The 15,007-nt window shown below is 36.0% G+C and overlaps 2 protein-coding genes across 2 annotated transcripts; one reads left to right on the top strand and one right to left on the bottom strand.

Annotated features, from left to right (window-relative positions):
* The first annotated feature begins 2,207 nt into the window (after positions 1 to 2,207).
* LOC143606304 (trihelix transcription factor ASIL2-like) lies at positions 2,208 to 3,723 on the top strand. The gene has a single exon (XM_077082114.1). The coding sequence runs from the start codon at positions 2,229 to 2,231 to the stop codon at positions 3,444 to 3,446; it is 1,218 nt and encodes a 405-aa protein (XP_076938229.1). The 5' UTR covers positions 2,208 to 2,228; the 3' UTR covers positions 3,447 to 3,723.
* Positions 3,724 to 6,106: 2,383 nt separating this feature from the next.
* Positions 6,107 to 13,144, bottom strand: LOC143606302 (RNA cytidine acetyltransferase 1-like). The gene is made up of 26 exons (XM_077082113.1): positions 12,979 to 13,144; positions 12,756 to 12,847; positions 11,870 to 12,041; positions 11,659 to 11,781; positions 11,331 to 11,504; positions 11,136 to 11,246; positions 10,807 to 10,940; positions 10,613 to 10,706; positions 10,375 to 10,473; positions 10,142 to 10,278; positions 9,924 to 10,021; positions 9,715 to 9,838; positions 9,546 to 9,633; positions 9,365 to 9,464; positions 9,224 to 9,276; positions 8,968 to 9,144; positions 8,833 to 8,870; positions 8,402 to 8,495; positions 8,130 to 8,309; positions 7,935 to 8,043; positions 7,780 to 7,852; positions 7,568 to 7,706; positions 7,357 to 7,485; positions 7,151 to 7,276; positions 6,886 to 6,951; positions 6,107 to 6,805 (listed from the first exon to the last, which is right to left on the bottom strand). Exons 1-26 carry the CDS (start codon positions 13,081 to 13,083, stop codon positions 6,560 to 6,562), a joined length of 3,081 nt encoding a protein of 1,026 aa, XP_076938228.1. The 5' UTR covers positions 13,084 to 13,144; the 3' UTR covers positions 6,107 to 6,559.
* Positions 13,145 to 15,007: the final 1,863 nt, after the last annotated feature.

Raw genomic sequence — 15,007 nt, 5'->3', positions numbered from 1 at the left:
CATTACATAAAACAAAATAAATATAATGTGTTTGGTTAAATACGCGATTTAATTTAAAAAGGAATAAAAAATCAATGAAAGAGTTAAAAACTTAAAAAAAATGTCAAGTGACATATCGTTTATAATTATTATAATTATAATATATAAAGATTTAAAAATTGTCATCTACTTTAAAGAAGTGTATTAATTTCTACGAAAAACTAAATAAAATTTATCCCTCCCCCAACCCCTGTTATTTACTCACTTTCACAATACAACATAATTTTCCATCAATATAACAAAATTTAAACATTATTTATTCAACAAATAAAAAGGATAAAGAGTGGAAAGAAAGTCAATGGCATGTTGGTTTAGTTGTAAGAAAAGAAAGTCAATATAACAAAATGTAACTGATTGGTGTCTCTATAATTTAGTTTCAACGACATCATATGATGATAAGAAACTAGACGAGTAGGTAGTGTTCACTAGTTAAATTATTGAATTGAACATGTTTTATCTAATCGTATTGTCGTGCATTTGGAAGAGTGTTCACAGGCATTACGCAAGTATGCTTATAAAATAGATTGTCATATGATCAATTGCTTTTTGGATCGTCCAACTAACACCTTAGACCAAGTGTAGTGGCAACGTTGCCACCAACGTTATGGACGAAAATGCTATCGCCCCCCCCCCCCCTGCGTTATGGGATAATTTTTTTTGGCTGCGTTGTATACAAAACGCGCTGAAATGGCTAAAAAATCAAGAATATATCCGTTATATATGTTAGACCATGCTTGTTGGGTGGTGGTGACTGGTGTCCGGTGAGAGGTTGGATGTTTTCCGACGAATCGATGTTGTTGACGGTGATGTTGTGGTTGGATGTTTTCCGGCGAGCTTTCCATGGATGGTGATGGTGACCGGCGAATTGGATGGCTTCCGCTTCTTCTTCACCGGTGGCAGTAAGTTGTCCGGTGGTGATATTGTTGAGGGTTCGGTGGTTGAGTTTAAACAGTAGGAGATTAGTGGAAATCTAATCGGTGTTAGGGTTTTAAGGGTGTTTGGTGAACTGTAAGGATAAGGATAATTGAGTGAGAAACCAGTTGGTATGTAGGTGTTTTGTTTGAAGATATGTTTACTTCATATATGTGTTTACTTTAGAGCATTCCCATCCCATCCCCCATAATTATATGAGGGGGATTGGTCAATTATAGGGTGGAGTTTTGAATGATTGTGAGTGTAAATTATAGGGTGGGGAGAAAAATGTAGTGATTTTTTGTAAATTTGGGGAAATATTTGGGGAACTTTGTTTGCCCCTATTTATTTTTTAATATTTGTTAGGTTGGTTGTGAGTAGAGGAGAGAGAAAACTGTAATGATAAAGGTATAAAATATATTATTTAATTGAACTGGAGAGAGAAATGTAGTGTTTTTTAGTGTAATTATAAAGATGGTGATGAGGGATGGGATGTGAATGCTCTTATATATGTTATTTACTTTAGATAAAAAATAAAAAATAAATAAAAAATGTAAAAGTGACTGGGCGCCACGTGGCGCATAACGCCTGGGGGTGGAGAGTTATGACTACACCCTGTTTTGGTAAAAAACCATAATTCTGACTGGGCGCCACGTGGCGTATAATGACTGGGGGTGTAGAGTTATAACTACACATTGTCTTAAGAAGAATTAAACCAGTAATCCTTTTATAAGATTCGTAATAGTTAAAAAATAAAGAAAATAAAAAGAGTGGAAAGAAAAGGTAATTTTAAAAGATGAATAAAAGGTAGGTTACGTTTAAAGACTGAAATTAAACAAAACAAAAAAAATAAAAAACGTCCGAAACGAGGGAAGCCGAGCCAGCCGGAAGGAGGTTAGGAGCAGGAGCTGGAGCCGGCAACTAACAAACTAATTACGTCCGGTGTGTCGGCTTTGCCATAAACCTAACCCCAATGGGTTTCCACGTGTCCTTTATATTTGACGGCCGACTTCTCCTCCGTTTTCCTCCGTCAACCGATCAATTCTTTTTATTCCCTTATCGTAAAAAAGGCCGGTCAACTACCCTCTCTTCCCATCTATTTTCCTTTCCTTTCTCTCTAAATTAAACCCTAATAATAACCTCTTTCTCTTTCTCTATATCCGTTTCTTATTATTATTATTATTATTATTATTATTATTATTATTATTATCAGCTCTACCGGTTCTATCTCTCATTCTATCCCATCAACAATTTGTTAGATCTGTTACGTTTCCGTTATGGAAGACGACGAGGACATCCACTCCCACCAATCCACCGGATCCGGATCTCACCATTCGAATCCACGGATAACCGTCACGGTAGCCTCCGCCGCGCCGCCGCAGAACACCTTAACCCTAGCTCTTCCGATACAACAACCGCGTACCGTAGGCGGTGGTGGTGGTGGAGGTACCGGATCTGGTGGTGGAGGACGTGAGGATTGCTGGAGCGAAGGAGCCACGGCGGTGTTGATTGAGGCGTGGGGAGAACGGTATTTGGAGTTAAGCAGAGGAAACTTGAAGCAGAAGCATTGGAAAGAGGTTGCGGATATTGTGAGTAGTCGAGAGGATTATTTGAAGGCTCCGAAGACGGACATTCAGTGTAAGAATAGGATTGATACGGTGAAGAAGAAGTATAAGTTGGAAAAGGCGAAGATAGCTGCGGGTGGTGGACCGAGCACTTGGAGCTTTTATGACAGGTTGGATGAGTTGATTGGACCGATCGCTACTGCGAAAAGTAACCTCGCGTCAGCTACTCCGCCGTTGAGGTCCGTTCCCGTTGGGATACCGGTTGGAGTAAGATCGGCGCCCGTTCAGAGTTTGAGGCTGAAACAGCAGCAGGAGCGTCAACAACAGCAGCAATTGTTGCTCTTGCAGCAACAACAGCAGCAACAACAACAGCTTCGCCTGCAGCAGCAGCAACAACAACAGCAGGAGCAATTGAAGCTTCAGCAGCAGCAGCGGAAGCGGATTCGTCCACCTCCTGCGTATTCCGAGTCTGATGACTCAGAACCGGAGCCGGACTCTCCGGAATCGGATCCGTACGAGAAACGCGCTAGAGTCCCGTTTAATGCGAGGTCTAATGTAAACATTAACCCTAGGTTTCAAAATCAGCAACAGCAGCAAAAGGGGCGGGTTACGAGGGAAAAGAATTGGGGGGATTCGGTAAGGGAATTGACGAAGGCGATTATGAAATTTGGGGAGGCGTATGAGCACGCGGAGAGTTCGAAGCTGCAGCAGATGGTGGAGATGCAGAAGCAGAGTATGAAGTTTGCCAAGGAGCTTGAGTTGCAGAGAATGCAGTTTTTTATGAAGACGCAGATGGAGCAGTCGCAGTTGAAGCAGAGTAGAAGAAATGTGGAGAACAATAACAGCAATCACAATCACAATCATAATCATCACAGCAGTAACCATAACACCATAAACAATAATAATCACAGTGATGATAGCAATAACTAAAGTAGAGTGGTGTTTTTATGAGAACAAAGAACTGGCTTTTTATTAATTAATGATGACCCTGTTTAAGGGTGTTTAGGGAGATGCATGTAATTGAATTTGCTTGCTTTAATCTAAGTAGTTTCATGTTTTCCGATTGATACACTTTCGAGCTTTGGAGTTTTTGGTTCATAATCTTTGTTTTCAGGTATATTTGTTTTACATGGCTGTGTGGTTCATCAAGCTTCTTTCTTAAAGGTTTAGGCTTGGAAGGTGATTTTCAAGACACAACAAAGGTTGGTCATTTACCTACTTTTGCATTGTTATGATTTTATTATATATACACAGACACCTTACTTTATGTTATTTGCACCTTTGTGGATTCTTGATGAATCAGTATGTTAAAGCGGGTATGCAAGTAATCTTGATCTGATTTATGATTGTTTGCTTATTCAAATTTTGTTTGGATTTTTGTTTTACAAATCATATAGAGAAAGACTACCAAAATTTTTATAGAGGTGCACAAATCAGGTTTTTGGCCCACGCCGGTTATTGAAACCAGGTCGGTTGGTGCAGTGGAAGTTTATTCTTTTGTTGGTGAAACCGGTTTGGATTATAACATGGAAAGGATCGTGTTTGACCTGCTTGAAACCAGGTTTAAACCTTGTCAGTTTGGATTTGACCAGGTTCAAATTGGTTTCAAAGCGTGGGGTTACAAACCGATTTCAACTCTATGGTTCAGTTTGGGTTTAATATAACCGGGTTAACTCTAAGAAAACTGTTATTACTGAAATAGAAAGAAATGAAAACTATTGCAAAAGCTTTCCAATTTTGTATATCTCTAGCGATATTTTTAAAACCGGTTCAATTTATATCGATCAAACTGTTGGACAAACAAGGTGATGTATGCTATATTAAACATCACCAATATTATATGCATCTGTATTGTTTAGTATCAAGACACAAGATACATACAATCATATAGACCTGGTGAAAGAGAGTAGTTAAAGCGTATCATAGTTTGTTTTTTGAACTTGTTCCACATTGAGTTTCATGGATTTTTAAACTGTCTTGGAGATTTATATAGCTTATTAAGCCCATTGGCTTAGGTCGTGTGCAGTTCAGTGATTCTCAATGATTTATTCAGGTTCAGTCCAGTTTAGGTTGGTCTGCTGGTTTTTATGAAAACCAGCCGGTTTAGTTTGCTAGTGGTTTAAGGTTTTTGTAGCAGTTCCTGGTAAACCCGATGAATTGGCTGGGCCAGTTCCGGTTTTAAAATTTTTGATATCTGCTACAAAAGTTGCTTAAAAGATAATATTGGTCATAACTGTTAATAACATTGTTAAAATAGGATGTCAAATGCATAAAGAAGAGTCATGTGAATACTAGATACTAGAGATTCTAGTTCACTTGTAACTAAGGTACTAGCCAGTAGCCACTTTATTCTTTTCAAAATTAGGCTTGGTACATAAGCTGACATGCATATTGATGTTGGGGTGTACAGATTTATAGAGAGAGATCGACGAAATGAGTGAGTTTCATGTCAAAAGCAGAGCGTTTTTGGAAATTTGTAAATTTATTAGGGGTGTATTTTTTATTTATGGGGAATTTTTTTAATGTAAACATTAAGTTTCAATTGGTCACAACACAAATCATTCTATGGTACCCACTTTCTCTCTCTCCGATTTAGTTTCACCAAACCAACAGCTAAACCCGAATAATGAAGCCGAACCATTACTAGCTGAGGTCAACCTGGAGGGTGTCTGGGATAGCTTAACATGTATACCAAACATGATGCCTTTTTGAAACCGGTTAAGTGTAAGGGAAACTTGTACACATGATACAACTTGCATTCACATTATTTGAACGAACCATGTGAGAGGGCCAGAGGTGGTGTTAACTTAACTATTATACATCTTCAAGTTGTTAAATGCTCTCTTAAATTGATTACCAATGGATATGAACTTGTATTAACATTCAAAATATTTATGTTATTCAATAACTAAAGTCAAAACGATCAAAACCAAGACGCCTTGTTAATACAAGAAGCCAAGGGGGGCGATCACATTTCACCTGGGTCTTTCTATGGCCGAATGACGAGGGCTTCATTTGTGGTGTGGGTGGCACTCTCAATTTCATGTTATTTTCCTAAAATATAAATAATCAGATGAAAATCTAATGTTTTAAAAGATAAAACTTATCTAGGATTTTTCTTGCTTTATGAATGGAACGCCAAAACAAAACAATGCAAATGCAAATGGCAATACAATATATTTTTTTATTATTATTGTTATAACTAACACCACATTCACACTCGTTTACAAGTCCATCGAGAATTTGACATCTTGATTTTCTGCCTCAATTCTATAAATAGCAAAGTTTTACGTGTGGAAATCTTAAATCAAAACAATGCATCTTCCTTCAACTACTATAATCATTGGAACAAGTTTATTGACGATTTTAATGTCATCAAGCTATTTTGGATAATCAGGATTTATTGAAGACCAAAAAAGAAGTCCTAAAAAACTTATACAAGTCAGGAAGTGTATAGCATACGCTCATTTAAAATTATTAAGGAGCCTCTAAGGTATGTTGATAATAGTTAATTATTAAGGAAGTGTATAGCATACGCTCATTTTCTAAAGTTACTCAAAATCAGTAGCAATTTCCTACTAATAGGCATCAACTTAGTTACCGAAACTCGGTAACATAGTTAATTTTTGAATTTTGAATATACTTTTTAGTAGCATAATAATATTTTTTGATATTTCATGAAAAGTTATATATATACATTATTTACATCTTTACTCAAAAACCGAACCTGACCCGAACTAACCCATACTCGACCAGTCCAAACTTTAAATCAGTCAGGTATTGTTAAATTTTTCCTACACAAAAACCCAAAGAACCCGACCCCAAAAACTCGTAACTCGAGAAAAAAAAGGCAAAAACACCTCTAGACGCAAGTATTGAAACCTTCAAGATAAAATCCAATTTTGCCAAAAAAAATTGCTCCCAAGAACATAACAATCCCGTCTAAGAATCAAAGACCTTTTGTTCTTACAAACATAGCATTATAAATAGAAAACTAACAATCATGTCAAAACTGTGAGCAGAATAACACAAATTATAAATAATTAGGTCCTTCTCTTCTTTGATGATTTGGAAGAACTTCCGTCTTTGCTTCTTTTCTTGTCACTCTTATCATTATCTTTTGATTTCCCATGTTTTTCCGCTTTTGTTTTACTCGACCTGACACTAATCACACCACCCGGCACCCCATTTCTCAAAGCACTCTCAAACTCCACATCCCTATCAGCAATCGCGTACCTTTGGAGAAACTCTGGGTTCAATGCACCATCATTGTTTGCATTATAATTATCCTAAAACACAATCACAAAACAAATTTAAGTTCAAATATCAATTATCAAGACAATTTACATCAAAGGTCAACCAAACAAACCTTGGCTTTCTTTGCAGCTTCTTCGAGATCCTCTTCCACTGTAATCTCGTGGGGCCTCAATTCCACCTGATATTAAATAGTAGACATTATTAATCATTGAAGAAAATTAATTTAATTTTGTTGCTGTTGTATGTTGTTTGGTAGTGCCTACAGATCTTGTTTGTTTGTTGTTATGCGTTCTAGCCGCTTGCTAGTTCGTTGAGTTTTAATAAAATGCTGCCTTTCAAAAAAATAAAATTTTAATATAATTAAACTTGTTGCTTACTTCTATGACTGGAGGCAGAGTTGAACTAAATTGTTTTGTGGATACCGAATCCAAATATCTGTGAAACTTTTTCATCACTTTAAAGAACAAAGACATAATTTGCTGTCTTTCCAACTTCATTACTCCCTACAAAACAAAAGGAATCAAATATAAAAATAAATTAATTAAAATAACTAGTTAAGAGTTCAGTTAAAAACAAACTAAACCTCAACATAAGACACATCTTGATTTTGTAAGCCCATGCATAGTAACACAGAGGCATGTGCATATGATAACGGAACTGGTAACTTCTCCTGGAAGTATAAGTATGCAAGTGAAAGTTTCAGGTCTGAAATCTGTCCAACAAAATAATATACACAAATATCAGCCTATGTTTTGTTTCAAAAAATCAATTTTATAACTTTGAAGATTTGTTACCAAGTGATAATCAGCACGTTGGTTCACGTAAGCTTCCAGTCTTTTCATACTGACTGGAGATTTAAGGATATCACTGTATGTTTCATGTGGAATTGTTGAAGCGTCTTCATCAGTGAAGCTCAGTTTTGGATCCAATACGCTACAAAAACAAATATATGACATAATTAAAATTATGCATGAACATTTTTTTAAAAAATCAACAAGAGACGTACCTCATTGCAAGCTTGTATTCCATGGTATTAAATCTTGGAGAACATAAAAGCCTAGCAAATGATGTCCTGAAAGCTAAAGACATACGAGAGAAATTAGTTTTCAAATACTTTATATATTGTACTAACCAGCAAAGTTTATTCATAAGATAAGCAACCTTGATAGAAAGGACCAAAGAATCCCAATTCGTCTGATCCGTTAGCTTCGATATCATCGGTTTCCAGGGCTTTCAGCATCATACAAGTATGCTCACCAGTTACGGAATTCTGATAACATATTATTAGGATTAATTAAGCCTTTAAAAGAGAGGATAAAGACGTAAGGATACTAATAATAACAATATGAACTTAACTGGAATTTCACACAGGTAAAATGGTGCGAATTTATGTTTTCTCCAAAAACGAAATAGGTCCAAAATAAGCCCGAATGAGACACCAAGATAATGTAGCTTCTCGGGCCGTCTTTCAGATAGGTGTACAAGAAGAGGTGGTAGATTTGATCTTGGTTTTATGTTTTCTTCAAGCAATGACACCTGTATTAACAGTTAATACAAATAATGTTTTGGCATAAGTTAAGAAAAAACAAAAGTTACGATTAAAAAATATGTTAAAAGTAAGATCTTACTTTCTCAGCTGCTTCTGTAATTCTGACAGGTGAAGATTCAGGATTATTCAGGACATCTTCTTCAGAAGTGGGAATGATTCGACCCTCAAAGTACCTACACCATAATATTAATAAATTATAAATGAAATAGATTAATAGGCTTGTAAACAAACCAAAAGTTCAATGAACCATTCATGAATCGTTCAGCAGGAAGTTCGGTTATTTAATAAACGAACAAACATGAACAGCACGTTTGTTCTTAAACGAGCGAACATGAACAGCACGGTTAGTTAAACAGGCAAACATGAAAAGCACTGTTAGTTAACAAGCGAACATGAACAGCACTGATTGTTCACGTATACTTTTACTGGGTTTTCGCTCAGTTATGTTTGTTTATGTTCATGTGCGTTGATGTTCCTGAACAGGACGTTTACAAGATAAAATTCCACTACCTTGCTAGCAATTCTATAGCCGCTGAACCATATCCAAGCTGCAATATAATAAGATCACCGTCATTCATGTTGCACTTAAAAGGATAAAAAAACATAAAAGATAAAAAAGAAAGTGAAGCTAATGAAAACACATACCTTCATTGCATTTGGGTGTGTCGCAATGCGTACGATTCTGGCACCAGAAAGACTCGGAAAGTCGTTATCTTGAAACTGTTCACAAAATTTCCATGGAATTTGGTCTCCAGAAGGCTGATGACCAGCACTTAAACTTTTCATTGCAGAAGCCTTTGAAATTTTCCCTTCAAGACAGACCTGTACAACCATTAATCAAATCAACCACCATTTGTTTACATAGATATGAAGCTTCTAAAAGAAATGAAAACAAACAAACCTGGATGACACAAAGAATATCTGGGAGTTGATTCTTTGATTCATTGACGGGACCTGCACACATAATAAATAAAGTAAAATCAATAAAATCCATACTAAAGATAATAATACAATATAGAGAAAATTAGCACAGAGCTTGTACCGAGTAATACAAACAAGTGATGGGCTGGAGCATCAGCCAATAATTGAAGATCATTTGGAGAATTTTTGTAGTGAGAAGCAACGTATAAAGCCATCATTCTCTGAATAAAGTGAAACCTTGTAAGCTATTAATATAAATGAAAAATAAAATAAAAACCAATAACAAACAAGATCATAACTACCTGCAGAAATAACTCGCTGTCTTTATGATATGAGAAAAGTGTATCCCGGTTAACATAATAAAGATCACACTCACTTGGAGGAGGTAACCTGCTTGCACATAAAGACGATACATTATAACGTTAAAACAAAAAAAATATATATCGCCCACATTTTATTTCTTAAACTAACCTGTTAATGCTAGGAATGGAATTTGCTATGTCCAAACAAAGTAAATTGTTCAGCCACAATTCAACTGGATCACCAGACGCATATCTAATGGCTTCAGTCAAATCTATCTTTTTAAATAACCGTCCTGCATTCAAACAAATTAAATTACATTAAGTTTTAAAACAAACTAACATAAATTCACATGGAATTTAACTAAGAGCTTATCATACCAGAAGGATCTGCTTTTGTGCTTTTTGTAGAAGCTATACTTTGTTCTTCTAACTGCTGCAAAAGCTTTAATGATAAAGATCGCCCTGTACCTTCATACCTTTAAGAAAGATATACAACAATACGACATTTATAGATCATGCAAATATGAGAAGTTGTAACAAACACAAATACATAGAGATCAATACATATAAATACTTTTATATGTATATTTTCATACCCGTTAACAGTAGAAGAAAGGAAAACCAAATAAGGCCCGAGTAAAGACTTCACAACTGGAAGTGGAATAGCTGCCGCTTCATCAATCACCAAGAGTTCAACTTGAGACAGCTTAGCATGTTCATGAGGTTGTATATACTGCAATGACACATATAGTTATAACTTATAAGTATCTACGGTGATATAAAAAATAGAATTAATATACCAGGAGGGCAGTTGTGCATGTATGAAAACCTGAATTGTCTGCCTATGCTGTTTGTATATATTTATTCTGATAGTTGCTTTCCTGAGCTCTGGATTTGAGCTTTTGACAATATCATAATCCAAATGCTCCTAAACAAATGTCAGTAAAACATATCAACAACAAATACAATCATAACTATACAAAAAACCAAAACCAAGCAAAATACAGTAAATAACATGTTACACACCCTGAAATAATCATAAAATATGAAATATAAACAAGATTCACCTTGTACTCAAGCATGTCAAATCCCTTTGATACAAACTCAAACAATGTCTTTAGATTTTCTGGGCTAGGAGCAGTAATAAAAATATTTGAATACCTGCAGAATGGTATGTTCATTAAAATATTAGATCAAAGCATATAACAAAAATAAAAAAGTCTGATATGTTATGTCAGAGAATAATAGGTAAGATTGCCACCCTGCAGCAACGGCTCCAGCAACTGCAAGACCAAGTGCAGCCGACTTCCCACGACCACGACCAGCAAGCAAAGCCACCGTGCTACGCAGTGTCTTATCCAAAATCGCATCAAGAAACGTAATTACAGCTTTACCCTAAATAAATAAATTTACAATATGTTAGCTCCATGTGTACAAAAAAGAGTAAAATGTCATAATCAAGAAACACCATTGATTGAAATAATCAAAAGAAGATGGTATGTTGGAATGGTTATGAGTAATGGCATCATGTAGAAATAAGTAGCAATAAACATAAAGAAGAAAATAAGCAAATATAAGAAGCATTAGTACCTGATCTAATGTGCAACACTTTTTAATCAGCGGACCAACAGGATAATCATCTTTCAATTGCTCTTTCAGATCTTTCAAATCACGCCCTGCTTCTGAAAGCCCCTCAGAGTCCTTTTATTTCAAAAATAAGATCCAAATCTCATCGGTTTGATATTAATATACAACACTAAAATGTTAAAGAGACCAGTAATTTACCTCTTCTACTGGAACTGGTGTTATTAATCTCATGTGAGATGAGATTGGTAATATGTTTAACTCGTCATCCATAACCATACATGAACCGCATGATGCAAGAGAAAGTAAAAAGCGTTCATTGAAGCGACCGGTGGCTAAAGCATGAGATTCTGTTCGGAACCTTTCATGAACATCCTGCAGGTAGCACCAATCAAGTTATACAATAGAAATTTAATGAAAAATCAAGATTAAATATCATAGACAATTAAATGAGAATTACGCTATCTACACAACTGTTAAACTCATAAGACTTTTTATTTGTATAATAGGCTAGTGATTCAACACATACCATAACCATGGTGTATAGACTAGTAAGTGATTTCAACGAACTAAGTAACAGAATAACCAATCCACCACCTTCCACGGTTTCTATAGTTCTAGCCAGAAGATTTGGTGTCAAAGCCTCAAAATCCTGGTAAAAAACAAAAAAACATTTGCTTATGAAAATGTACCAGCTACAATAGAACTTGACATTAAAGACATTACAGATTTCAATCTACCTGTAATATACACATGCCAAACGTATTTCCAAGAATCCTCTCAGAATCCTTGTACTGGCAATAAGTAATTCCCGCGGTTTCAAGGAAAAGTGAATAAGGATCCACTTTTTCAGGATCCAAAAGTCCTCTTGTCATGAGCTTCTTAACCTGTTTGGCCCGTTTTTTCTTATGACTGTGACACATACACAATGAACAAAATTAGCCAGAACCATTCTAGGTAGACTCTGTGATAGATGTGCAAACGACCCAAACCGCTAGCGAGCTACTCGAGATCAAATCAATAAAAAGATCAAAATAATCCGAGCCTTATCGAGCCCGAGCCTCAAATAACTTGTTTAGTTCTCGAGCCCGAGTCTCGTATGGGAAGATAGTTTAAGCCCGTCAAGCGTTGTGTAATTTTAAGTTTTAACTCTTTTGGACTTTTATATATAATATATTATATTCACAATGCACAACAGAGCTTTGGCTCGTTTAAGGCACTGCACATGAGCCCGAGCAGAGCTTCGGCTCGTTTATGGTTTTTCTCAACTTAAGAACTAAAAATATATACAAATTTAACTAATAAATAACAAACAAGCCGAGCCCAGCCTGATCCAAACTCGAAAAACGACTCACCAGCCGAGCTCGAGCTTTAGAAAACAGAACTTACGAGCCGAGCTCAAGCTCTCGTAAGTTAAAATGAGCCAAGCTCAGCTCATTAACTGTGTGATAATCAAATTTACAGCATCTTAAAGCATACAACGATTCAATAAACTTAATCAAACAAACTTAATAACTAGAATAAGCATTTAACGTGTTCACAGCTATAATATGTACTAAATTCAGCAAATCCTTATCAATTAAAAACCAAAATATAACTAAACACAAAATTAGTAAAAATAAGCACCTGCTAAGCTCAAGTTTATCCTTGTAACACCAAAGCACATTAGGTTTAGCCTTTTTAACTGACTTGCTAAGCATATGGTGCAGGTTCACAATCTGTTCACAACACATAACACACATATTAAATATTAATACATACAGATAAAAATAAAATAATATAATATAATATAATATAATATAATATAATATAATAACAAGTGTGTATGTGTTATAGAAGGTGGAGTGACCTGGTCACGAGACTTATCGCCGATAATAAGAAAAATGGAACGGTGTCTGGTTTTGACTCCGTTCTCAATTAGGGTTCGGATACGTTCGTCCACCTTCTTCCTCATTCTGCTTGCTATTTTTTCTGACGGCGAGTTAGTTAAATTGGCGTTTGAAGGTCTGTGCGAGTGTTAAATGAAATTGCAGCACTGCGGGTGAAGAATAAAGAAGAAGAAGAAGAAGAAGAAGGTGGTTAAGTTAACTGGTTTTAGGGTCTGAGTGTAATTTGGGCCGAAACACAGGCCTGCTTATCATTTTAGGACTTCAAGTCCAAGGGCTTACTCAGTTAGTCTAGCCCAAAGGGATAATGGCGTTGAGGTGCACAAATCATGTTTTTGTATACCATGTTCTGGGTATGAATTCGGGTTCGGGTATGGCTGAGTATTAGAAAATCGGATATTGGAAATAATCGGGTTGAGTTCGGGTCCGGGTATAGTCTCTAAAAGCCATACCATATGAATTGGGTTCAAATCGAGTATAGAACCGGGTATTGAGAAAACTTATTTTGGAGTTTTTTCAAGTTTTTTTCGGGGTATAGATTGAGTTTTTTATGAGGCTGCACTTTTTTGGGGTATTTTTCAGGTTTTTTTCGAGTAATTTTGGGTAGGGGTGTTCTTCGGGTTCGTTTTCGGGTTTCGGTTTTTTGGGTCGTGTTCTTCGGGTTTCAAAGTTTTAAATCTTGACCCGAAACCCAACCCAAATCTCTCACGGGTTTTTTTGGGTTCGCGTTTTTTCGGGTTGGGTTAATCGGTTTTCGAGTATCCTAGAAAACAAAACAAAAATCAAAAAAATTTTATAACTACAATGCTAAAAACTAAAACAACATATTATTCTTTGCTCGTAAACAAATAATCAAATGATAAACCAAACATAACTTGATTAAACAATCCAAAAGAAGAGTAAAACTAACTCGAATCATAATCGTCTTCAATCGGACGTGATTTAGTTGTTTGATTACGGTTGCTATTAGTAATCAACGGAAAACATAAATTAACAATAAACAATTGATCTATAATAGTTGTAATGACAACAATTTATTAGGACAAGATTTTGATAACGTTAGTGGCTAAGACTAAACCTTTTATACCTAAAAATATATTTAATTTCAAAAATAAAAGTTTATTAGGGTTATTCGGGTTGACTCGAAACTTATAAATCAAACCCGAGAACCAACCTGAATTACTTCGGTTCGGGTTTTCGGGTCGGATTAGTTCGGGTTCGGGTACGTGTTTTCTCGGGTTGGGTTTCGGGTAAAAGTGACAGCCCTAATTTCGGGTATAGATCAGGTATGGAAAAAACCCGGTTTCGGGTATGGAACCGGTTTTCAAGTATTACCAGGTACAAATTGGGTCTGGTTCCGGGTGTGGGGTTTGGTACTGAAATGCATACCATTTCCGTACCCTACTGGTAGGGTAGGTTCGACACTGGTTCGGGTATTGAAACCCCAGGTTCCGGGTTTTTTTGTTCGGGTTCGTTTCCGGTTCCGGGTTCGGGTTTTTTCGTGCACCTATAATTAATGGTTCAATTTAGGAGATTTAATATTTGAATATAATACAAACTAAAATGAACTGAAAATTGATATACGAATCGAAATAACTAAATTAGTTTCGGTTGTTAGTTACGTTGGAGTTTTCATAAGCTGATTATCGGTTATTGGTTTCGATTATATGTAAAAGCTGAAGTGAACCGATCTTTGCTAACCCTGCATGTTATATAGTCATAGTCAGATCAATATGAGGAAACATGCATCATGCATTGTAGTTTAAACGTAACTCCATACACTTGTGTATTTCTCGTTGTAAATCGTACGTTTATAATCGCTAAAGTGCTAATTTGTAATTGGATGAAAATAAACAAAAGTTTAATGTAACCCCTCTACACACTTGCCAATTATTCATACGGTCTGAAGAGGTAGGTCCCAGCAGAGCCCAGTTGGACCCGCAAGACTCACCTTGAAGAGGGACGTCTGCGCGAAGACCAACTGGTTCCGCA

Source organism: Bidens hawaiensis, unplaced genomic scaffold (assembly GCF_021521415.1).
Source record: "Bidens hawaiensis isolate Kalapana, Puna unplaced genomic scaffold, B.hawaiensis_p1.1 tig00074143_1, whole genome shotgun sequence".
Classification (NCBI taxonomy): Eukaryota; Viridiplantae; Streptophyta; class Magnoliopsida; order Asterales; family Asteraceae; genus Bidens; species Bidens hawaiensis.
This window is presented reverse-complemented; position numbering and strand designations above follow the sequence as displayed.

What these genes read in the sequence shown, in the direction of transcription:
- LOC143606304 (XM_077082114.1), top strand. Translation starts at nt 2,229, where the DNA reads ATGGAAGACGACGAGGACATCCACTCCCACCAATCCACCGGATCCGGA.
- LOC143606302 (XM_077082113.1), bottom strand. Translation starts at nt 13,083, where the DNA reads ATGAGGAAGAAGGTGGACGAACGTATCCGAACCCTAATTGAGAACGGA. An exon ending in GCTATAGAATTGCTAGCAAG is followed by an intron (nt 8,496 to 8,832) that starts GTAGTGGAATTT and finishes ATTATGGTGTAG; the next exon opens with GTACTTTGAGGGTCGAATCA. An exon ending in AAGCTGCAAAGAAAGCCAAG is followed by an intron (nt 6,806 to 6,885) that starts GTTTGTTTGGTT and finishes ATTGTGTTTTAG; the next exon opens with GATAATTATAATGCAAACAA.